The sequence below is a fragment of the Triplophysa rosa genome, linkage group LG7 (assembly GCF_024868665.1).
Source record: "Triplophysa rosa linkage group LG7, Trosa_1v2, whole genome shotgun sequence".
Classification (NCBI taxonomy): Eukaryota; Metazoa; Chordata; class Actinopteri; order Cypriniformes; family Nemacheilidae; genus Triplophysa; species Triplophysa rosa.
The window spans coordinates 25,197,303-25,222,452 of NC_079896.1; the positions used below are offsets into that span (position 1 = coordinate 25,197,303).

General features: G+C 37.7%; 2 protein-coding genes across 3 annotated transcripts in view; both read left to right on the forward strand.

Moving 5' to 3' along the window:
- Positions 1-11,599, forward strand: part of rapgef4b (Rap guanine nucleotide exchange factor 4b) — a 27,651-nt gene extending 16,052 nt beyond the window's left edge. For both annotated transcript variants that reach the window (XM_057337575.1, XM_057337576.1), the window contains 24 exons: positions 245-351; positions 1,794-1,915; positions 2,015-2,198; positions 2,315-2,399; positions 2,635-2,695; positions 2,944-3,020; positions 4,263-4,409; positions 4,620-4,726; positions 4,841-4,926; positions 5,326-5,404; positions 5,507-5,657; positions 5,749-5,837; positions 6,237-6,267; positions 6,397-6,475; positions 7,949-8,095; positions 8,808-8,905; positions 9,005-9,130; positions 9,217-9,395; positions 9,514-9,604; positions 9,984-10,034; positions 10,144-10,231; positions 10,363-10,427; positions 10,511-10,565; positions 10,678-11,599. In XM_057337575.1, the coding sequence (XP_057193558.1) occupies positions 245-351; positions 1,794-1,915; positions 2,015-2,198; positions 2,315-2,399; positions 2,635-2,695; positions 2,944-3,020; positions 4,263-4,409; positions 4,620-4,726; positions 4,841-4,926; positions 5,326-5,404; positions 5,507-5,657; positions 5,749-5,837; positions 6,237-6,267; positions 6,397-6,475; positions 7,949-8,095; positions 8,808-8,905; positions 9,005-9,130; positions 9,217-9,395; positions 9,514-9,604; positions 9,984-10,034; positions 10,144-10,231; positions 10,363-10,427; positions 10,511-10,565; positions 10,678-10,805 (2,433 nt within the window). In that variant the 3' untranslated portion in view covers positions 10,806-11,599. The remainder of the gene's footprint in view (positions 1-244; positions 352-1,793; positions 1,916-2,014; positions 2,199-2,314; positions 2,400-2,634; positions 2,696-2,943; positions 3,021-4,262; positions 4,410-4,619; positions 4,727-4,840; positions 4,927-5,325; positions 5,405-5,506; positions 5,658-5,748; positions 5,838-6,236; positions 6,268-6,396; positions 6,476-7,948; positions 8,096-8,807; positions 8,906-9,004; positions 9,131-9,216; positions 9,396-9,513; positions 9,605-9,983; positions 10,035-10,143; positions 10,232-10,362; positions 10,428-10,510; positions 10,566-10,677) is intronic.
- Positions 11,600-12,074: 475 nt separating this feature from the next.
- On the forward strand, positions 12,075-23,913 carry LOC130556509 (mitogen-activated protein kinase kinase kinase 20). Its single transcript, XM_057337588.1, has 13 exons — positions 12,075-12,401; positions 15,401-15,480; positions 15,644-15,826; positions 16,611-16,698; positions 18,391-18,492; positions 19,198-19,263; positions 19,367-19,395; positions 19,489-19,626; positions 19,831-19,917; positions 21,095-21,169; positions 21,740-21,846; positions 22,821-22,962; positions 23,118-23,913. Exons 3-13 carry the CDS (start codon positions 15,668-15,670, stop codon positions 23,463-23,465), a joined length of 1,341 nt encoding a protein of 446 aa, XP_057193571.1. The 5' UTR covers positions 12,075-12,401; positions 15,401-15,480; positions 15,644-15,667; the 3' UTR covers positions 23,466-23,913.
- Positions 23,914-25,150: the final 1,237 nt, after the last annotated feature.

The following is a 25,150-nucleotide window of genomic DNA, read 5'->3' on the forward strand; positions in this document are numbered from 1 at the left end:
AATACATGTTTTCCTGAGAACATTGTGTTTGTTTGGATGGTAATTTGATTTTTTTATCTTCAACCTGTTCACACAGTGTTAGGCTGATGGTGCGTAATGTATTCATTGAATTTCAAACACAATCTGCTGACAGAAGCCCTTTAATGTTATTAAACCAGCGAATTGAGCGTAGGTGTGTGTATCACACAAAAGTGTGCTTTTCAGTGTATGAGTGTTTGTGTGTCTCTCTTGGATTTTTCTTTAGGTCCCATCAGAAAAGATCCTGAGGGCAGAGAAAGTCTTACGTAATGCTATACTGGCCAGAGCTCCTCACATGATCAGAGACAGAAAATATCATCTGAAAACCTACAGGTGTGTTTCCTGTGTTAATTTAATTCATATGAATTATAGTACACATACAAATCGAAGAAGGAAATAAGAAATTAATTTCTGCTTAAAGAACATCAAGTATCGTGTATTTTTTCATTCTTGATTGATTCATTTCATTTTTGTTCATTATTGTGATCAAATGACAATTATGTACAAAGTATGTATAGCTTACAGTAGAATTAGTTGAACTGCCTTGAATATGCGCTGATATAAATGTAAAGTCTAAAGGCGTGTCCACACCGGGGCGATAATCGCACGCGCTTAACGGCGGCGTTTTTCGTCGTTCATACCCAAACGATTTTAACTGGCGATGAGCCGGGTGAACGTGCAAATTCACCCCCTGACATAGATGGCGCGTAATGAAAAGCAGAAATACCCCGGTAGACAAGGTGGCGCTGCGCAACTTTATGCTTCCGACACTCGCTTGTCACACAGAAAAAATTGATCTTGCTTCCTCTTGGTCAATGTGAGCTTGAGCGCCACCAAGTCGTGTTTTACTGTAACTTCAGCAGCTCCAGGCACGTGAACAAAAGCGCCAATCTCACTGGTCGGGCAGTTTTTTTAATGCGGCACGTCAAACCAAAAAAACAAGCCCGAGGCGTTTAAAAAAAAAAAGATGCTTTTACGCCTGCCGTTTTGCGCGTCGGTGTGCACACTCACATTGGCGCCCTTTGTTTAGTCACGAGGCGTTAAACGGCGTGAAAAAGCCATAATAATCACCCAAACATTTCAGTGTCCAGGACAGTGTTGGGTAAGTTACTCTGAAAAAGTAATTAATTACTAGTTACTAATTACATATTCAATAGTGTAATTAGATTACTGTACAAATGACTCTCTCCAAAAAGTATTTAGTTACTTATTACTAATGACTTTCTATATCCTGTATCAACCTTGATTAGTTAAGTGATTTAAGGATGGACATGAAAGGGCTCTTTTAATTCATTCAAATAAATAATATTAAACTACATAAAGTACTCTTATTAACTGACCAAAGTATTACAAATGTGAGAATGATACATTAAAGCACAGATTTTAAAGTTTGACTTTGAATTTTGATGTCAATTCCACTATTGCACACACATATATTACACAAAGTATTTAGTTTAATTACATCAGAAGTAACTGTAATTAAATTACAGAAAAAAACAAGAGTAATCACTTACTTTACTTTTTCAAGGGAAAAGTAATTAAATTAAAGTAACTAATTACTTAGTTACTTAACTTACTAGTTACACCCAACACTGGTCCAGGAACACTTGATTCCTTTGTAAGTCATAGGGAAGTCGTAAGGATCACCGTCGAGTTCAGCTGCTTGTAATTTCAGCAAATAACTGCGTGTTTGACCACTCAGGGGAACGTGTCCTGGCTCTCAACAGTGACAGTGTACAGTACAGGACAATTGCATGACGTGTGTGACTTTACAGGCAGTGTTGTGTCGGCACTGAGCTGGTGGACTGGCTGCTTCAGCAGAGCTCGTGTGTTCACAGTCGAGGTCATGCTGTGGGAATGTGGCAGGTATTTCTGGAGGAAGGAGTCTTAAACCACGGTACGCACCTCCACCTCTTCAAACATCATAAAGTCTTCATTTCACTACACCAAAGCAATCGTTTTACTCTCTCGTCCGTCATTACTTTCCTGTGAACAGTCGACCATGAGCTGAACTTTCAGGATAAGTACCTCTTTTATCGCTTCCTCGATGATGAGGAGGAGGATGGCGTGTTGCCTAGCGACGACGAGAAGCGTGAAGCTGAGGAGGAACTGCAGGAGACCCTCCTCTTCGTCTCTCAGATCGGCCCTGATGCACACATGCGGATGATCCTCAGGAAACCGTGAGTGACCCGGCAGTATTTCTACTCTACTGTTCCATTAGCAAAGACATGTTTGAGACTGTACAGAGTGTTTATCTTGTGTTTAATATGCCTCTTTCTTTCGCTTCTCTCTTCAGGCCAGGTCAAAGAACCGCTGAAGATCTGGAGATCATATATGATGAACTGCTGCATATCAAAGCGCTCTCTTATCTCTCCAACACTGTAAGTTTAACTTCTGCTTATAATTGTGAATATACATCTTCTAACACGTAAAGGTTTAGGGTTACTCGACTGAAATGCTTTTCATGATCTTTAAAAAAATAATGCATAAAAATAAATAATGATCAACTCTAAACTTTCGATCAGTAGTGTAATGAATTCATTTAAATTCATCTGATTATGTCTGAAATGTGCAGTAATATATGCTAACGTGCTGTGGTTGTGCTGCCCCCTGCAGGTGAAGAGAGAGCTCGCTGGTGTCCTTATCTTCGAGTCACATGCCAAAGCAGGCACTGTATGTAAGTTTGAATATCACTGTAAACTCATGATAAAATTGACAGATATAGACATATTAGAGAATTATGTTGTGGAAAGATACATGGATATAGAAAGGGACAAATCCTAGCCTAAAGAATTAGTAGTGTACCACCATCAAAGGCTTTAGTTATAGTGCAACAGTGTGTATTCATTGATAAATGGTTGGAATAATGTTTTTACATTTTTGGATACATAACCTTATTTTCTGTGTTTGCTTTGTGTTTTTCAGTGTTTAATCAGGGGGAGGAAGGCACGTCATGGTACATTATCCAGAAGGGATCTGTTAATGTTGTTATATACGGCAAGGTGACGTTCATGAGCTTTTATGAGACACTTGCATTCACTTATATTTCTGTGATTTACAGTGACTATTTTGGACGCTTACATCACACTAAAATGTTTTAATGTCATTGTATTAGATTACAAAATATTAAACCATGGGGTATTTGTTGTGAAGAACTTTTGATTTGACTAAGCTCTAAAATATACTGTAAAACAGCATAGATACTGTTCAAATAAAACGGTAATTACTATTGTTAGGACCAGTGTGAACATAAGGGCAACTGACATCATCATACATCTATTACATTTGGTTTGATTGGTTTGTTATTTTATGCAATGACATTCCTACGTTTGTGCCTTGTTCAAATAATATTACAGTAATCAAAAAAGCTTTCCACAATTTTATATACTTTTTAAGCAGTTTTACAGAAAATACTTCAGAGATTTTCCATAATATGTATGTCAGCACTACTAACTGTAAAAGTTGTTTATAGGATTGTAATATTCATTCATCGTTGTTATCAGACCATCATTTTCTCCTGCTGCCATACAAAACTGAACATGGGTAGTTGACAAATATATCCTATTGTTGTGACATAGCAGAAATTTAGAAAACAAACGGTAATATAATAATATAATATAATATAATATAATACTAATAATATACAATATAAAAATATAAAACATTATAATGTATTAATTAATATTAATAATATTTATTTTTATAATATAAAATAACGACAAAGATAAATCTCTCTTATAATAGTTTTTTCAAAATTTTTGCTTTTTAAACATTTATTTGTCAACTATCCACATGCAATTCCAGCTTGCAAGAAAGTATATAAAATAAATAGGAAAATCATAAAATAATAATAGGAATAATAGAAAAATATAATGTCATTTTAATTACAATACGTTATTTTTTTACAATAAAAACAATATTATAAAACGGTCTGTTCTGGTCCTTGATTCTGATTGGCTGAGCCGAGTTCTAAGCCGTTATAAAATACCCCGATTTATTACGGCTGACCGCATTACATAGCCTGAATATCATTTTATTTACTTTATTTTAGCCTGAATATCATTTTATGAAACCTTGCTACGCATATGAAATAACCGTTTTATAAAAGCAATAAGCCCCGCGAAGCATTAACATTGACAGCAATAATGAGTCAGTTGTCTGTGGTGTTTCTATTAAAAAATATCTATAAATAAATAATCATAATTTTTAGGTTTGTCAGACTGACTCTGACTGTGTGTGTGTAGGGTGTGGTGTGTACATTACATGAAGGAGATGATTTTGGCAAACTGGCCCTGGTCAACGACGCCCCCCGCGCTGCCTCCATCGTCCTGAGGGAGGACAACTGCCACTTTCTGAGAGTGGACAAAGAGGACTTCAACCGAATACTGAGGGTACAAACACATAAAACACATCTCACCTCTGGCACAGATAGAACTGAAACATACTGACACCAATGAAGAAGAATGTTTGAATTTCAATAGAATCCGTGAACTTCCCCACGTGGTGGAATTTAACATGATATTTCCAAATTGCTCATAATTTGTTTTGTGTGTGTATATAATGTAAAATATTAAACAATGTTTATATTTGTGTGTGCGTAGGATGTTGAAGCAAACACAGTGCGTCTGAAGGAGCATGACCAGGATGTTCTAGTGTTGCAAAAGAGTCTTCGGCCCTCCAGCCATGGAAACATACCTGTCCACTTCAAGTATAGAAGCATTTTATTTCCGTTTATTCTTACATTTCTTTATTACTCAAGTTAAATATACTTTCATCAGACTGTGAAAATACAAACATTTTTGTGTCTGTGTGTCTGGGGCAGGTACACTGTGATGTCTGGCACTCCAGAGAAGATTCTGGAGCATCTTCTGGAGACCATGCGACTGGACATTCACTTCTCTGAACCGGGTATTCTATTTCAAGTCTTTTTCAAGGGATAGCTCGCCCAAAAATAAAACGTCTGTTGTCGTTTATTCACCCTCGTGTCATTCAAAACCTGTATATCACCGTGGAACACAAAAACATATATTTTGAGAAATGTCTCAGTGGTTTTGTCCATACAATGGAAGTCAATAGAGTCCAATGTTGTTTGGTTACCAACGTTCTTCAAAATATCTTCTATTGTGTTCTGCAGAAGAAAGAAAGTCACACAGGTTTGGGATGACATGAGCGTAAATAAATGAGGAAAGAATGTTCATGTTTTGATGGAAAATTCCGTTCGTTCTAAATTATAATTTTTTGAATGATTCAATTCAGTCTAATTCAGACTTCAATCATTCTTTCAATAAATGTTTTTTATTCCCTCAGATCCGGCTCTGGATGACTTTGTGCTCATGCACTGTGTCTTCATGCCCAACAGCCAGCTGTGTCCTGCCCTCCTGGCTCAATATCCTGCTAGCAGAATCAATCCATCAATTTGTCCGTGTCTCTGTGTTTGTTCCCTCAGAACCGCTCAGTTGTATTTTCTTCTTCCTTAGCCCATGTGTACCTATCACTCTCAGGCTTCTCAGGGCTCCGAGCAGGAGCGGCTAGACTACGCCGTGGCCAGTAAGAGACGGGTGCTCAGTCTGGCTCTTCGCTGGGCTGCCCTGCAGGGCCACCATCTGCTGGAGGACGACACAATGGTCGGCTTTCTGGAGGTTAGAACACACACACGCTGGCGTGCTGTCGCTCACCACCTGTCTGCTCTGACATGGCAGATTCAATAGATTGGTTTGTTTTTGTTTACAGGAGCTGCACGGTTTCGTATCGAACGATTCAAGAGTTTTGCGTCCGCTGAAGGAGCTTTTGCCCGAGCTGGAGAAGATTGTTAAGCAGTAGTAAGTGTTTTTTGTTCTAAATGAACAGTTCACCCCAAAATAAAAGTCCCTGTCTTCAGAATGATATCGACGGTTTCATCGGACGCGTGTGCCTGGACGGCAGTTAACTTCCGGTCTAATATAACTTTTTTTATTTATGTTCATATTAATTTATATTATTATTTTATTGCATAATAATTGTATTAAATAAACTATTTGTTGAATTTTGTTGTATGTTTTATTTTATTAAATAAACAATTTGTAGAATAGGTCCTGTAGTTTTGATGCATTTAAATAAACCGTATGGTACATTGACCTCTAGCGGTTGAGCTTGGTATCGCAGTCTAAATTCAAAACAGCCGTAACGTTGTTTATGCTGTAGCTTTGAAACCATCTATAATGTTGTCTCTTCTCTCTCAGTCCAGATGATGCAAGAACTTCTCAAAAAAAGGTAACTGAGCTCTGCTTCCTAGCAGTGAACATTTCTGTTTAGTAACCACAGATACATACATTATTTGTATATGTGTTTTTTTATTGTTTGACTTGACATTTATGAATGTTTTTCTCTGTGATCTCTCAGCATAAAGTTCTCCTGAGACAGTTCAGCTCTGGGGAAGAGAGGCTTGCGAAAAAGCAACCAATCAGGAGCTTTGATGACAGTGAGTATGTGTATGTACAGTAGTGACCAAATGTGACGTCTTTATTCCAACACATAAGTACTGCATGTTATGTAATTAAAAGGCATTTCCTGCATGTTAAAATAAATCCATTTTTGGGGGAAATAATACTTCATTTAAATGCACATTTTTCCCCCAAATTAAAATTGTTTCACCATTTACTCACCCTTGCGTCATGTCAAACCTGTGTGACTTTCTGTCCTCTGCAGAAAACAATAGACGATATTTTGAAAAATGTTGGTAATTAAACCGCATTGGCCATTATTGACTTCCATTGTATAGACACAAAACCACTGAGACTTTAAATATTAAATAATCGTCTCATCGTGATGGTTTCAGATCATCGCAATTATTGCACATCTCTATAGAAGACACTAGGGGGAGCTGTAGTGCCTGCATATTGCATATTTAATATATCTATTGTAACTTAAGTATGATAATACTGGTAAAATGTACCAACACAACACCATCACTTAAAAAAAGCTTTAAAGCATATACCATAGAAATAACCTGCAGTACAATTTAATATTATTTTAATATTAATTTACATTATATTATCTCAGTGTGAAAACCAGCCTACCAAATTTCATTAACATAGAAGTAAAAATAATTATTGTAGTCTTGCAAGTAAAAAAACAGACTAGAAGCTTTTCTATGACGGATAGCTTTTTAATGGTGGCTTCATTTCACTCCTGATCTAACTCAATTTATAAGTATTTGGCAGTTGTACCTTAAATGTATCATGATGATATGATATGATATGATATCCCGATGTATTTCCTTGAAAAAAAAAACAATATGGTCGTTTCAAAGCCGAATAAAAAATGTATGAGAATTAAATGTCAAAGCCAATTTATCATCAGCTAAATTTCATAACCATGACAGCCCTAACTGAGACATTTCTCAAAATATCTTCTGTTGTGTTCCACTGAAGAAACCTGTACAGGTTTTAAATGACATGAGGATAAATAAATGATGACATGTTTTCTCCCTTTTATACTTTTTTCCTCATATATGAATGTTTTAATTGAACATGTAGGGTCATAAAGAGCAATTATATTCTGCGCTACATACAATCAAATATATACTATTCACCTGTGCCTGACAGAATTAGTGTAAAATGTCATAGACTTATATTTACAATATCAACTGAACCGTATCTTGGAACCAGGGACCCTATTCACAAAACTATTCTTAAGACAAAATATTAGATTGTTCTTAAGATAAATTATAGGATGTTCCTTATTAAGAATTTCTCGAATAAGTACATCTTCATTATTTTCATAAGAAATGCTTTGTAAATCAATCTTGAGAAAAAATGTAGGAACTGTCTTGAGGAGTTTTGTAGGGAATATAAAACATTCCTTAATTTTTTCTCAAATTTGAATTGTAAATGTACAGATATATTCTCATTATGATAATAGAATTCATTCTTGATCTTTTTTATGTGTGTAGTACTCTTAAAGGTTTACTGCAATGACCACACGTACACCACCATCCGCGTTCCTGTGCTGGGCACGGGGAGAGAGGTCATCTCCGCGGTGACGGATAAACTGGGATCCACTGAAGAGCTGCTCTTAATAAACCTCAGCGCATCTGGAGGTGATCTGCACACATCCCGACACACGTATGAAAGCAGACGCTGATTCGACACGGATGAAATATTAGTTGCCCTTGGAAGTACCACACAAACAAACTTTGACATTTTTTCTCTGTTTTGTTGCTCTAGCAACATTTTGTTAAAAAGCGGATCTATTTCTGTCATTTAAAACTCCTCTACGGATCAGTTTGAACCATTTAAAAAGCCTTCGATGTGAACCAGCATACATGTAAATTCTCCCAGAGGATGTTCTTTTATAGCGCAAAAGATTCTCAGTGTAGTCTTATATGTTTTTCTATAATATTGCATTGGAGAAATAAAATGAGAAAATTTAAATGAGACAATTGTTAAAATCCATGGAGAGTATGGAGGTTTAAAATGAATGCAGATTGTAGAGGTGAAATAATCTGGTTTGGGGTAAATTTGATGAGAAATGTTTGAGTTCATACGAAGATTTGAGACATTGTTGAGACCTCTTCTGGTTCTTTTTCTCTGAAGAAATATCTGGGATGCGCACTTGCTCTCCATTTAATCTCATGGATGTCTAGGAAAAATAACTGAGATTTTAAGGAGATCTCATCTGTGATCTTATGTTTTTGTAGTCTAAATATTAAGTTTCATAAATAAAGTGGATTAAATCGGTTAGAACATTTTTGCGGTTGGAAAGGGAAGCGTACAGGCCGTGATTTCTGATGTGACTAACTTTGCGTACAGAAAAGCAGATTTTAAAGCCCAATGATGTGTCAGTGTTCCAGTCGCTGGGAGTGAATGGACGATTGTTTGTCTGCTCCAGAGAACAGCTCGATTTACTGGTGAGATCAAAAGAACCATGACACTTAAAGCTGTTATCTATAACTTTCTTTGTTGTTGTTAAAAATAAACAAGGTTTGTCATTTTGCTACCGTGGGTAGAATCCTCTTCCAGAGCAAGAGGGTCCGTCCACAGGGTCTATGTCCAGTTTTGAGCTGATGAGTTCTAAAGATCTGGCCTTCCAGATGACTCAGTACGACTGGGAGCTTTTCAGCTGCGTGCATGAGGTAAATATTCCTGCCGGCACGCTGATACACACAAATAAGGTTTGAAAACCACGTTGTGCATCGATCGTGTGTGTGTGTGTTCGCAGTACGAGCTGGTGTATCACACGTTCAGCCGTCAAGCATACCGGCGCTCCACGGCCAATCTGGAGCTGTTTCTGAAGCGCTTCAATCAGGTTCAGTTGTGGGTGGTGACGGAGGTCTGTCTGTGTGCAACGCTCAGCAAACGCGTTCAGCTGCTCAAGAAGTTCATCAAGATCGCCGCCCAGTGAGCTCTCCACCGCACGATCTCAACATGATGAATATGGCTCGATGTGAATTATTGACTCGAGCGCTGCATTACTAAAGACATCATGTATTTGTGCGTTGCGTATTTGTTTCCTCAGCTGTCGGGAGTTTAAGAATCTCAACTCTTTCTTCGCCATTATCATGGGCATGTGCAACCTTGCTGTCAGCCGGCTCGGCCAAACATGGGAGGTCAGTGCCACGTCATATGTTTGTGATTTACTGTTTTCTACATAAAATCATCCTACATAATGTAAAGAACATCGACTGAGTAAGACCATATCAAAAATTAAAATCTGTTTTTAGGACGCCAACTTCTGGTATTTGTTGTGCAAAATAATAAAAGTGTAATGTCAATAAAAGCCTTCGGTATATTTATCATATTAGAAATAACAAATTGGTGATGTATCAAATCTTTTTTTTTGGCTTTGATACATTGATGCTCCTAATATCATCATTAAATTATCCGACTTTGGTCTTGATTTCACAGATGGGGACACAAATATGGAAGTTGAAGTATGTTTATTAAAACATTTAAGAAATGTAACGTTTATTTCTTCCTTTCTTTTAGAAATTACCCAGTAAATTTAAGAAGTTCTACGCAGAGTTTGAGAGTTTACTGGTGAGAATTTTTACCCTTTTAAAGGAATATTCTGAAATTTAGCCACTTTTTATCATTTTATTTTTAATTCATCAATTGTTTGTTAATGATCTATTCTCTGTTTTCCCAGGATCCATCCAGAAATCACCGTGCATACCGCCTCACTGTGGCTAAAATGGAGCCGCCAATCATTCCGTTTATGCCCCTCCTCATTAAAGGTGCGGGTGTGGCCTATGCTGAATGTTCTTAATCGTTCGTTGTTACAGCCAAATAGGAATAAAAGACATTATAAACATTTAAAATAGTTCTTTGTTCTATTGCAAAGCTAAACGCCATGTTCTCTTATCAGACATGACATTCACTAATGAGGGCAACAGGACTTTCATTGATGGACTGGTGAACTTTGAGAAGATGGTGAGTGTTTTTCTACGGTCTGTGACCACGGATCCACACAAACTGTCTGAGAACATTGCGTTGATATTTTGTTCTCTCCGCAGAGACTGATTGCTAACACAGTCCGGGCGGCGAAGCACTGCAGGAGTCAACCCTTCCGTGAGTCCACTACGCATCAGTCTGTTATATCCAAGAGACTGCATTAACACTGCAGATTTTAAACAACATCCCATCTAACATATGTCATTTTCACCGTTTTGACCTCCATCAGATGCCGAAGCGTCTCCGGCTAGTAAGAATCCACAAGAAGTGAGGAATTACGTGCGGCAGTTGAGCGTGATTGACAACCAGAGAAGACTATCACAGCTGTCCTTCAAACTGGAGCCAAGGCGGAGCTAGAGACCAATGCTCTCTCTCTCTCTCTCTCTCTCTCTCTCTCTCTCTCTGTCTCACTCTCTCTCTCTTATTCTCCCTCTTCCACAGTATATCCAGTTTACAACATTTAACCTTACTTCTGTCAACTGCCTGCGCAGTTGTATGACGTCTGTATGTGCAATCACTGCCAACTGAACTACGTGTACGAGATGCATTCTCATATGTGTGCGTGTGAATTGCATGTTGCCGTCTGTGACATCCGAAGGTCAGTTTGGTTTGGATGACGAACGCGCGAATGAAAGGTTTGTGTTCTTATATTTGTAAATGTAAGGCCCTTCATCATGTTCAGTGTCTCCCGACGTTCAAGACCTGCCTGTGCATTTCTATGAACCTTCAAAACCTGAACAATCCTATAGATGAGAATTTAGCGCAAGCTACATATCATGCGTACAGAGACACATTGATCATTCGTTCATCACAAAAAAAAACCTCCAAGGCCTCGATGTCCGTTGGTATGTTACTTTACGTCTGTTCTTAATGTCAGTGTTCCGGCTCAAGGACTATTTTTGTGTTAGCAACTTACCTCTCGCCATAGCCTGTAGCATTATTGATGTCATTTTGTATATTGAGTTATATTTGTATATTTTTGGACCCATTTTGCGAAGTTATCATAACTGGCCGCGGAAGGCCTGCGTTTGTTCTCATCCTGCCTTTTGGAAAAGTGAGACGCTGTCTGTGTAGGGCACTTATTTTCTTTTAGGAAAATGTCTACGCCTACATTGTACATAGTATCGAAATAAATGTATTGCTGAACACTTTATGTTGGTTTGATTTGCCTTTTTACTCCTAAAAGGTTTATTAATATTTCCCATGACAAAAAATACTGTAGTACACTTTGGTATTTACTATAGTGAACTGTAGTAGATACCACGTTGTTTTTGAATCTCACTGTACTAAATATTAAAGTATTTACAGTATTACCAATTTACTATAGGTGACATTACAAGAATACAGTTGTATGTCTGTTAATTATTGTAATATACCACAATTTACTACACTTTAGTATAGTAAAAAACACAGTATCAGACAGTATGATTTCACGTAGGATTATATTTGACATTTCTTGATAAATAAAAAATGTTTCGTAATTGTTTCAAAATGTTATGCATTATTTTAAGCGTTTTTGTCCGTGTGGAGGCGCTGTTGTCCCTAGAATTATGGTACAGTTATCTGTGTCGCAGCGGTACGGAATAGTACGGTACCTAGTGTCATTAATATTGATTACCTATGCGTCACTCCCCCTGGTCTACCTGATTGGCTGGAATGCAGGGGTTGGCTGCTGAGCGCCAGACAGCTGACGAATCAGCAAGTTCAAAAGGAGTTCTGTTATGAATATTAATCAGTCGTTGTGACGGACGCTTCGGGACGGTAGTTTGGCGTAATTAATATTCATGAGACAATCCTGTACCGTAGTAAGATTAGTAATTTGTGCGCCGGGTCCAGGCGAGTGTCCTCTTATGGAAGTTCAGTAACACGAGACAATGAGGCTCCGCATTTTATCTCATGACTGGGATTGTTGAGGCCGTTTTCACCGGACCGAACGGAAAACACGATTAACAGGTAAGAACGCATGATTCTAAATAAGAAAACGCATTGCGTTGTGAATGCGTTCTTGATATTAAATCCGTTTTGTCATTACGTGGAATGCAAGTGGATTTTTTTACTTTTTACATTACTTCAGAAAAGTGTAACATCATTGTTATACTTGTTTCCATTGTGTTGTGCTTTGCATCTTATGAATAGACAAGAGCAAATTGCGTATTATAATGGCGCATATTTATTTATTTATTTGTTTATTACGCATTCATATAAAGTTACACTTGTGCAATAAGGTTGGTGTCTATGTTGTGATAATACTGCAAATGTATGTTGTAAGTTGAACGTTTTTGCTTATGGCCCCTTTTTTTCTATAATGATGACGCAAACATTATTTTTTGTAAAAACTTTTTTTTATGATAATTTTGATGAGTTGTTATTATTATAATAATAATGTTGATAGGATGTTTTTTGGACATTTTGTCAATGGAAGTCATTGGTATGAATGAGAGTGAATTGAACACGTCGTGTCAGGTTTGTGTCCCGTTGGCCCCTGACGTCACAGTCCGCGGGCCACAGCGATGATATGTGGGGTTGTTTATAGAGACCCAGTGCTATTTAATGAACTGTGTGCTTGTGCGGATACACAGGTTGGTTACTCTTAACTGGGGAATCCGCTCTGAGGTCATGTATTTCAGGGAATGGTGACATGTCCTAGAGAAGCAGAAGAAACCAGACCTCATTTCCACAAAACATAACATCAGGTCACTGAACTGAAAGTAAAAGAACACATCATAGCAAGTCTGAAAGTTTGAATGAATTCTCTGAACATCAACATCTGTGCAAAGGTGGTTCCTTCTTAATGTGATGGTAAAGAAGTTCTGTGGTGATGCTGTGATAGGCCTATGTCAGTGTGCTGTTGTTTATTTGAGCAGTCAGACTTATTTTACATCTGATAGTTAAAAAAGACTATATCAAACGCATAACATGCTGTATATATATATATATATTAGGGGTGTAACGATACACTCAGCTCACGATTCGGTACATATCTCGATATTTTCAACAAAATTCAAAAATGAAACTGAATATTTATTTTCAAAATATTAACAATTTCAGTAACTTATTTTGTTGCACATACAACTTAATAAAGAATTTTAACATTTTAAGGCTTAACTGAAATTAGAATTAAGATCAGTGTCAATTTTGACAGCAAATTTTGATTTAGTTTTAGTCATAGTCTTTTGACTAAAATGCAATTTAGTGAAATATCCCCATCTCTCTACGATGCGCATCGTAACATTTTTGCATCGCGAAATATCGTAATACGAAGTATCGTTACACCCCTAATATATATATATATATATATATATTATATTATATCAAATCTGTGCAAATCAATTGCTCAGACTTTAAAGCCCTGGGATGCCTAGAAATGATCTAGCATGATCAAGGTTTGGCTTCTTTGACGTTGGGTGATGTACATGGAATAATTGCCAGACATACTGTACACTGTGAGTTTTAGTGTTTTCAGGTTTTCTGTTTAATGTTATTATAGGTTATGATAGATTTCCTCCTAATAATTATGGTATTTTGCTTCTGGTGAAGTTTACTTTCATCTTTTGTTTCATTTTAACTCTCCCTTATTTTTAGTCCAAAGGGGTTCTCCCAATTTGGCTGTCGATTAATTGTCTAATAAATCATTGCGATTATGACAATTAATTGTCTGTTTTAGAGCTTTGACTTTTAATTCTCATACATTTTTTATTCAGCTTTGAAATGACCATATTGTTCTGAATATAAAGGCTATGTTCTTTTTCTTGGAAATACATAGGAAAAAATTGGGTCGTCATACTTAAGGTTTAGGCTTTCACCTGTCAATAATACAACCGCCAAATACTTGTAAATGAAGTAAATTGATCGGGAGTGAATTGAAGCCACCATTAAAATACTATCAGTCATAGAAAATCTTCTAGTCTGTTTTTTTCTCACTTGCAAGACTACGATAAAAGTTTACTTGTATGTTAATGAAATTTTGGTAGCCTTGTTTCCACACTGAAATAATATTAAATTGTACTGCAGGTTATTTTTATGGTATATGCTTTAGTTTTTTTTAAGTGATTGTGTTGTGGTGGTACATTTTACAAGTATTATCATGCTTTAGTTACAATACATACACTAAAATATGCAATATGCAGATGCACTACAGCTCCCCCTAGTGTCTTCTATAGAGATGTGCAATAATTGCGATGATCTGAAACCGATGATGAGGTCAAGCAATCGCGATGAGACGATTATTTAATAATCGTGACAGCCCTATTATATCCTTTTAAACTCACAATGCCTGTTAAATTGTGACCTCAGTAGAGTCTAGACAAGAGTGACAGGAATCCACACGCAGATGTAGAAATGTAAACAGAAGGAAGATACAAAGACATGGCATGTGGCTCTGGAGTTATAGGAACATGGTAAAAGATCACATTGTAAATCACACACGTGGGGTTGATATTTCACACAGCTCAGCTCCTCGTGCTCTGATTGTATAGAGTCAAAGCTGTGGTTTCCCACGTACAGTCACTGTCTCTGATTGACTGTATAGCATTTTTGTAGTCGTGTTTGCTGATTATTATTCCTTAATGGGCTAGTTCACCCCAAATGAAAACACAAAAGAAGATATTTTGAAGAACGTTGGTAACCAAACAACACTGGATCCCATTGACTTCCATTGTATGAACACAAAACCACTGAGACATTTCTCAAAATATCTTCTTTTGTGTTGCACAAAAACTGCCATGCACTGGTTTCGAAGTGTGAAAAAAATGATGACATCATTTTTGCTTTGGGGTAAACGATCTTTTTTCACATAGGATTAAAGATTTAAACAGGTCCAGTTCGGCATGGAAATTGTCAAACAGTGTTTGTGCTACAGACATAAATATACAGTACAACAATCCTATACAAAGACGGACATGATCCGTGTATATATGCATGCACAGTATGTATAATGGGTGTCTGCTTTTCAGGAGTGAATATCCTACTTCCAGAGCAAAGAAACCAAATTAATAACGAAAACCTTTCCCTGTGAATCCCACCTATACACGAGGTTTGTATTAACAAAACAAAACTTTGGAAATGTAAATTAAAACTTAATAATATATATATTTTTTATTCGTTGAAAACATTTTGTAAACACTTCATTCTATGGCTTGTCCGATATATTGATCCACTTACCTTGGCTCTTAATCAAATATATATATTTTTTCTAGTTTGTCACAGTCTGTCAGTATGAGATGTCGTCCCTCAGCGGCAGCTTCGTTCAAATCCATTTCGATGACATCCGCTTCTACGAGAACTGCGGCGGCGGGAGTTTTGGGAGCGTTTACCGGGCGCTTTGGATCTCACAGGACAAAGAAGTTGCAGTCAAAAAACTGCTGAAGATCGACGCAGAGGTGCAGTCATATTCACAAACGCTAAAGATTTCAACGCATAAAGTGTGATTGGATAGAGATTTGATAGCACTTGCTCACATGTGCACCTATTAATCTGGGGAAATGCACGTTAAAGCTACAATATGTACATTGATTTGGTTCAAAATAAACAAAAATCAGTTATTGGGCAAATAAATACAAAATCAGTGTTCTTACCTTACCTGACCGTCATCTTTAAGGGTTTTTAAGGTTTCTGAGTTAAATGTGTTTGTTTTGGGAACCAAAGCGACCCAACACTCAACAGCTATGACATCATTTCCTGTCTTGCCTCTGGCTCACGCATTAAACTTGTTTATGGATTAAGGCACGAGGCAGTCGTAGTGCCAAGACGGCACGAATGCCAAGTCCAGTTTTACACGTGCTCCCCCCGTCCCCCTATTTCTCGATTTTTCTTTGTCTAAGCAAATTTGATATACTGTAAGTGTAAAATGTAACATCTTAATGTGGCTTGAACATTACTGTCAGGACGGATGCGTGCTCAGCATCTTTGCCAGACTCTCTTCCACTGTTTACCGGCACTCAGCAGTGCTGTTGAGCTCCTCTGCTGTCCTGGCTTTAGCCGTTGGGATTGAATCCCAGTGGGCATGTCCCACGATACTGCTAATGGCTGCCTCTTCACACACATTTCTTCTGCAATATTTGACCTTGACATACTGTAATGAAAAAATAGTTTTATGACATTGATGCAGCGCTAATTTGAGCCCGAGTGTTTGACCGCAGTTTTTTTTTCCTTCGCCCCATCCAGGCCGAGATTCTCAGTGTCCTGAGCCACAAAAATATTATTCAGTTTTACGGCGCCATTCTGGAAGCACCGAACTACGGCATCATCACAGGTAACACGACGCGGATGCTCGTGTGTGCGACGGGGGGTCGTGTCACCCGGAAGAGGTTTATCTTGTGATAACAACAGGCTTGATGTACATTATTTCACTCATAACATGACTCCATGCCACATACTTAAATGAAACGAATGCAAACCTTATGCAAGAAAAGTATGTTCAAACACCATGCACCATGTTTTAGTTTATATTTGATTTATTTGTAAGTATTCATTGGAGTTTAAGCGGTTGAATGTCGTGTCTGACCAATCGGAATGAAGCGTTCCAGGGAGCCGTGTATTAAAATAAAAGTAAATGCAGTAAATAACAGAGCATTGTAAAATGTGTGCGTATATCATATATCGTCTGCGATCATGGCTGTGATTCACATGCAAGTTATCACATACAGTCATACGTTCATATACAGTATATATGCCTTTAATAGCACAGTTGTGTGATATTGAATTTATGCAGCAGTTCAAGAGACAACAAATTATTTGAAAGTGTAAGGAATGACTGCACTCAAAATGACAATCGAAGATTAACACATTGTGTTTTCTCTCTGAATCACCGCTGTAGTGTTGTGATTATAAATAGCTTTGTGGGTTATCGAAGGGTGAATACAGTTCGGGAGGGCATGCGCACACACACGAGCACACGCACACACACGCACAGCTGTCTTGCAATTTTTCAAACATACTATTGTGATATTTATCTCCAGGGATGTAAATGTGTATACGAGCAGATTTATGTGGCCTAATGATTTCTCACATGTTTCAGCTGGTGTATAGAGAGCATACAGTCTAAATGTGTCTAATAAATCTAATCCTTCTGCATATCATCTACTAATTCCTGCTGTCTGTGTCTGCTTCTGTGTGCGTATGCATTAGGGTTGTCAAACGATCGCATCCAGAATAAACGTTTGTGTTTACATAATAAATCAAACAAACTAACCCTCTCTCTTTCTCTCACCTGTATGACATATCGCTTATTGCTCCCTGAACTCTTTGTAAGTCGCTTTGGATAAAAGCGTCTGCTAAATGACTAAATGTAAATGTAAATATGTTTGTGTACTGTGCATATTAAATTTGATATTTATAAAAACACACATGCATGCATATTCGTTGTACAGCGCATTTAAGAAAAATGTAAAACTTTATAAACATTTATATACAATTAATGTGTTTTTGTTTATAAATACAAAAATAATATGCACAGTACACAGATATATATTATGTAAACACAAACGTTTATTCTGGAAGCGATTAATTGTGATTAATCGTTTGACAGCCCTAGTGTTATGTTTGACTTGTTTGTGTGATAGATGATCATGGGTTTGATTGACATCTCAACATGAGATGAAATAAGTCTTATTTGCTCCATTGCTTTTTGCCTCTCCATTGGTCTCAAATTGTTTATATTGACAAATATGTAAGGGATAATGTACAGGCATCACACTTGTTTCACACTGAAGGGGCTACATTATCCCGCTTATTACATGGCTACTTGCCACATAAGAAAAAAAACTGGACATGAAATGTGATGCAAATGTCGCGACTGGCCAATCAGAATCAAGCATTCCAACGAGCCGCGTAAATTAAAATAAATATCCATACATTTACACATCAAGCAATAATGAGTCCTTTCTGATGTTCAGTGTAGACGGCAGTAAATGCTGCTGATGTAATGTGTGTGTCTGTGTTGTAGAATATGCCAGCAGAGGATCGCTGTATGAATATTTGTCTAGTCCTGACAGTGAGGAGATGGATATGGGTCAGGTGATGACCTGGGCTGTAGATATTGCTAAAGGTCTGTTATTTTTTATGAACATTTCTGAATGACAAAATTACAAAATGTAAACATTTTGGACTCCTTTATCTGACTCTGGCTAATTTCATAGCTCGTGTCTTATGTATTGTAAATATACACGAATTAATAATGTTAATAAAATGTTTACAAATATATGATCTAAAAATATATATATTATATGATTAAAAAATACTGTATGATACATATTTAAATAGCACTTTACATAGGTTGACAGATTTATAGTTATTAACATAACTCTACAGATATAGTTTGATTGAAAAACAATGTAAACGCATACATAAAAATGAAAATGATGTATGTTGTTTAGCTTTTAGTTTGCATAATTTATTTATTATGGATTTTTTAGTTTAAGACTGGGTGGAGAACAAGAGTATAACAATGCAATTTATTCATAAATGACATTTGTAAAGAAGTGAAAATAAATGATGGAGGGAAGGAATGATAAAAATGTGTGAAAATATTTTTTTTGTATTTTTGTGAGTACCGTTGATTTAAAAAATATATATGTGATTTATTTTTCGTATTCAGCATGTTAAACTTCATTAAGAAACAGTAAAAATTTTTGCGAAACACAACTTTAAAAAATGATTAGCCTCGTAAAACTTTTTTTTTAAATTATGTTAGTTTTAATAAAAGTTTCTGCAGTTAAGGAAACACTGTTTGAATGCTTTGGTTTTTGTGCAGGAATGCATTATTTACATGCAGAAGCCCCTTTGAAAGTCATTCATAGAGACCTGAAGTCAAGAAACGGTGAGTTGCCAGCTGTGATGTGATTAATGTCACAAAAAAATATTGTAAGCGAAGGCAAACACTTTCTAAACCTTTTATCAACCCTCTCCTGCTTCTCCAATAGTTGTGTTAGCGGCAGACAATGTATTAAAGGTAGTTATCTTTTATTTTTTCAGGAACTATTTTTATCGTGGCCATCTGATAAATGTGACAGTGATTGTGTAACATACGTTTTGTCTGTTACAGATCTGTGATTTTGGGGCATCAAAGTTGGTTTCTCACACCACACATATGTCCCTGGTGGGCACCTTCCCTTGGATGGCCCCAGAAGTGATCCAGAGTTTACCCGTCTCAGAAACCTGTGACACATACTCATACGGCGTGGTCAGTACTTCTATGTGAATATTTATGTGATCAGTTTCTGGAAATATTCCATGAAGAATAAACCAACGAAATGATTCTTATAAATTAGACGTTAAGGTCGAGTGATTGTTAATACAAACGCATTCCAAGTTTCGTTCATACCATATATGTTTGTATGTCTAGCTGGACATGTATTTGTTGTCTGATTTGTGGTTTGTCTGGCAGGTTTTGTGGGAGATGCTCACCAGAGAAGTGCCGTTTAAAGGTTTTGAGGGATTGCAGGTGGCCTGGTTGGTGGTGGAAAAAAACGAGGTGCTGTAAAGTACATCCCACAATCCCTCACTGTTCTTAAGAGTGGAATGCTATTACCATCCAACCACCACGTGAATGTTTACAATGTTTATGCGGATACATTACTATTGAAGTTACGCAGACCTAAACCTCACTGGCCACCTTAGCGAGTTATTGCCCAACACCACCGATAGGTCAAATAATCTGGATTTGGGTCAATTTCGAAATCGTCAATAATATCGACTTTTGATTGCAGACTTGGCAAATCTGAACTCAGTTTGTGAGGTCTCATCCGAAATCAATGGAGACATTTTGTAAGATCTTTTCTCAGGAGAAATATCTGAGACCCAGATGAAACTTAAACAAACGTTTTGCTCCTAATGTAACCATCAGATTTACGCTAAACCACATGGCCAAGTTTTCTTAGAAGGCAGCATCTTTTGGAACAGCCTCTACAGGTTTCACAACAGTCGGCTTTCTCGTTCTTTCTGTGGCCAGCGTGATCACGGATTCCATCGCTAGCTTTAAGAGGTTATTTATAGTCGGGTGATCCAAAAGCTTTGCTCTGCGAGAACCACTGCACGTTTTATTGAGCACAAGCTCACTTTACAGAGAGTTACTTGACTGTGAACATCAGATTAGACCACAGTGGTTTTAGTGGGGTAGGGAGCGGTCAGGAAACCTTTTTAGATAAACATCCCGGCCCTGGACAGCCAGGGAGACCAGCGACTTATAAGAGAAATTGTTGGCAAGGCAGCAATGGGAGAGGTCAAAAGATGGATGAAAAGATATTTTCGTTTATGTTCAATTCCCAAAAGGAAAGAGCGGTTTCCATGCCGTCATGTGTTTGTCAGATTTGATACCGTGTACAATTTATTCATTAGGGCTCAGCGTCCATGTCTGAAGTTCCATGTCATTGAGTGAGAATTCAATTTGAGCGTGAACAATTCCCATGTAAAAGTCCTCCGTGAATCCTAATATACTGCTTCTGACATGTCATGACGCCAGACGCGGAGATTTACGCTCGCCGTTCGTGATGTGATGTACACGGAGCCCAGAGGAGCACTTAGCAGCAGTTGTTTTGGGAACTTAAACCGGACTCGTGCTAAAATGAGAGTTTTATGTAATGGCTTCTATAAGGAGTTTTTGTAATGGATTCTAATGTGCGTGTGGTGTTCGTGCTGCTCGTGTGTTTCAGAGGCCGACCATTCCCAGCAGCTGCCCCGCCAGCTTCGCAGACCTGATGAGAACATGCTGGGGTCCGGAACCCAAGGTGCATGATGGGATAGAGCCAACACTGAGCTCATACGAAGCTCAGCGGGCGTCGCTAGAAATCCTTTTTAAAGTTTTGCTATTCAAATAACATCTTGAAGGGATAGTTCACCCCAAAAAAACCTACATGACATTCTTTCTTCTGCAGAACACCAAAGAAGATATTTTGAAGAACGTGGTAACCAGACTTCTATTGTTCAAACGTAAAACCACCAAACATTTCTATTTTCTCTTGTGTTCCGCGTAAGAAATAGTCATATACAGATTTTAAACGACATACGTGTGAATAAATAATGACGGAATTTTTCTTTTTGGGTGAACTGTCACTTTAAAACTGGCTTACGCTTGAGTCAGAAATGTTAAAAGTTTTACATTACAAAACACACATCTGACTTTCTAAAGGTTAGGTCATTTTTTCCAGCCAACTGGGCATTCTGGTATTCTAACTCCTTTTCAGAGAATGTCAAAGTAATTCAGCAAATTTAGGTGTTTGTTCGTATTTTATGTTAATGTTGTTTAGTCATTTTGAAGCATAATAAAACCCTTTAATGACGGTTTGTGGTTTCCGCAGGAAAGGCCGCAGTTTAAACAGATCCTGAGCACGCTAGAGACCATGAGAAACGACAGCAGACTGCCAGACCAGTGCAACTCTTTCTTACATAACAAAGCCGAGTGGAGGTACGTACAGAAATGAGATGAGAAATGCTCGACTTCACATTTCAATGAACAACAAATGAATCAAAATAAAACAGAAACATTGCAGGGTTTTCCATCACACTTTTATTTTGGCCACATGGGACCAAAACACGTAATGCATGTACTTACTATGCCACGCAGCATTTAAAAATGACTTACACGGTTCACGACATAGAAACTAAAATCTGCAAACGACTGCTTAAAACAAGCAAGAAAACAATATCATAATAATGCAAAACAGTGCATAAAGGAATGTATTTGTCGTCCAAGCTGTTTTTAAACTTTGGGCCCCAACTGCTATAAAAAGCATGAGTAGGTTTTAACCCTCTTTAATGTTAAACGTTATATGAGCCAAAAGAGCGTTGGAAAGAAAGAAACAAACACGATGAGTGCTCCACTTCAGCAGACCTAGACTGCATGAAGACAGATATCCCAGAAATGAACTGAGAGCAATGGAAAAAGAGAGCGAGTCGAGGCAGTGCGAGAGGGAGGGTGAGAAATTCTGGAAACGCTCGACACGAGAGTGGTAGAGAAATCAATTCCAGCAGCGGGGAAGTTTTGAGAGTGTGTGTGGAGAGATTTTGGCAGGGGCTGATATGGCTTTCGGGGGCAGAGGAGGGGGAGCGTGCTGGCCTTCCATCACATACCTGTTTATAAATAGCTGGAGAAAGTCTTTGTGTGGGGGGTTGTATTGTTTAACACCGCCACCTGCTGGCACAGAGAGAACCCGCAGGCAATGACTGAATGTTTATTGTGATTCTTTCTAAAGCTTTTTACTTTTGTTGAATTATTACAATTGCCAGAAATGATGTACTCTTTTTAAAGGGTCAACATCTTTCATTAGAACCCAGGCATATGGTAAATATTTTTGCGTGGATTAAACTTCGTTGGACTGAAAATGTTTCTTTGCATGTCAATGATTTTTTATCCACACTGGTTTTATTTGTCTCTGTAAGGTGTGAGATCGAGGAAACGCTGGAGCGTCTGAAGCAGTTGGAGAGAGAGTTGACCTGTAAAGAGCAAGAGCTGGCGGAGAGAGAGAGGAGATTGACCGAGTGGGAGAACAGACTCATGGAAAGATCCAGATCCTGCACTCCGGTAATTCTCACCAGGCTGTATTCAAAAAAACATAGATAGAAAGAACATTTGTTATATAAGCTTCTACAGAACATAGAGCAATGTTGCTATGGCTTATATATACAGTACATATTCACGTCATTCTTGATTGAGCTTAACTTCACGTTGTTCCGCAGATGTTTTCACACATATCCCCCCTGGCGGCCACTCTGAGCGCCGAGACCTTCTATGAGGCTCACATGGAAGAGAGCAACAGCTCGGAGGTCAGCTGCCAGATTTCATCCTCCTGCAGTAATGGAGATCTGGGCAAGGCCAGCCTTCAGAAGCTCATGCTGGGGTTCGGCGACATGTTCGACCTGGACGGGGACGTTCCCGGCGGTAACCTCGTCCGCCAGTCGGGAATGCAGGTGAACATGCAAGCTAAGAAGAACTCCTCCAAGTCGTGCAGCATCCGCGAGGGACGCAAAATGAACATGGCCATTACCATGGAGAACTTTGGCTGGTCCGATGATGACAGCGATTAGAGGAGGGCAGTATGGGGTGACAGGGCGGGGTCCGAGATCAGATATTTACAGTGAGAGCTAGTAATCTACTTCAATTTTGGAGTCCAGCAGTGAGAATTATTTGTTTCAATTAACAATCATATGAATAGTTTAAAGAATGATGCACCCAGGTTTCATGTTATTTGATTTGGAGAGGAATGTTGCACTACTTTAGCAGTAGGGCTGCAATAACGGTACAAATGTGTTTTAATTCGGGATTATACAGGGTACTGCATAGATGACCGTATATGGCAGGATTTATAGCCTTGTTAGGAGGGATTTACTGAGATTTGCCCTGTGAGACAGACGACAGAGTTCATATTTGCAATATTTATAAAGTGTGAGGTTAGGGATTTCTGAAGCTGTGTTTTTGTAAACCCCTGAAGTTTTTATAAAATAAACGTAACATGGAAGAGCTTGTGTGAAATGAGTCAACATGAAAGAACATTGAACAAATATTTTAATAGTAACAGAATCAGGAACAACAGGGTTTGTTCGGTTGTTCCTGATTACTGACCGTGGTCTTTTTTCTGACGCACTTATTTCCTACAGGTGTGCGAGGATGATCACTGATTAATAGTAACAGAATCAAATATATATTTCCTCGCTGGAGTATCTCTATCAGTTTTACCTTGCAAAACAATTATAAAAAAACGAAGTACACTTTAGTTCAAGTAGCCTATATTTTTAGGTATACTTTTTGTTGTAAGTATTCTAATATCAATGTACTAGTAGGTTTAAACGTGCATTTATTTCTACTTGGGATTCAATTGGCCCACGGTTTGGTTTATAAAAGTTTACATCTTTACTTGGAGTACACAAATAGTTCACAACTACGTTTTTACCAACTTATAGTTTACTAGGTCAATACTTGTAACACATTTTGTAGATTATGAAAGTACACTTTGAAGTATACTCTCTGTAAACTACTACCAGTTTTATCTTTAAATGACCATTAAATTACATTATACAGTTTACTATTTACTTTAGGAATACTTATATGTCCCTATCTAGGAACATAATATATTTATACTTGAAATATACTTTAAACTTAATTCTTATGATCACTGTGTACTAAAGAAGTTCAAATTCAGTGCTACACGCTTTATTTACTGTAAGCTATTCCACCTTAAAGCTTGTTATTATATAAAGTTATGTAAGATTATAAAATGTATGTAAAACTATGTGAAAAAATGTATTTAGGCTACCCAGTCAAGAGCAAGTATGTCTCTATCAGTATGTATTTCAAGTATACATGTAGGTATACACTATATGAAATATTGAGCAGGTATATGCCAATAGGGTACTTAAAACTAAAATATAATATATAGTATATTTGACTTAAACATAAAAAGTAGACTGAAAGTATCTTTTATTTTAGTTTAATAGTATACTAGGCACACGAAAAACGTATTTTTCATAAGGGTCTATTTAGACGCTCATTTAAGACTTTACCTTTTTATTAATCAACATTACTAATGCTCCTGCTTAGAGATATGAACAAACCCTTATACCTCAGTGATGTGTCATTCGCGAACGACATTGTTTATAGCGAACGAGAAGAGCCGACTCCCGTCGAGGAGAGCCGAATCTTTAGCCGCAGGAAGAGGCGGGACTTTATTTGGATGGGCACACCCTGCGGCCAATCACATGGGAGGATAGACTAG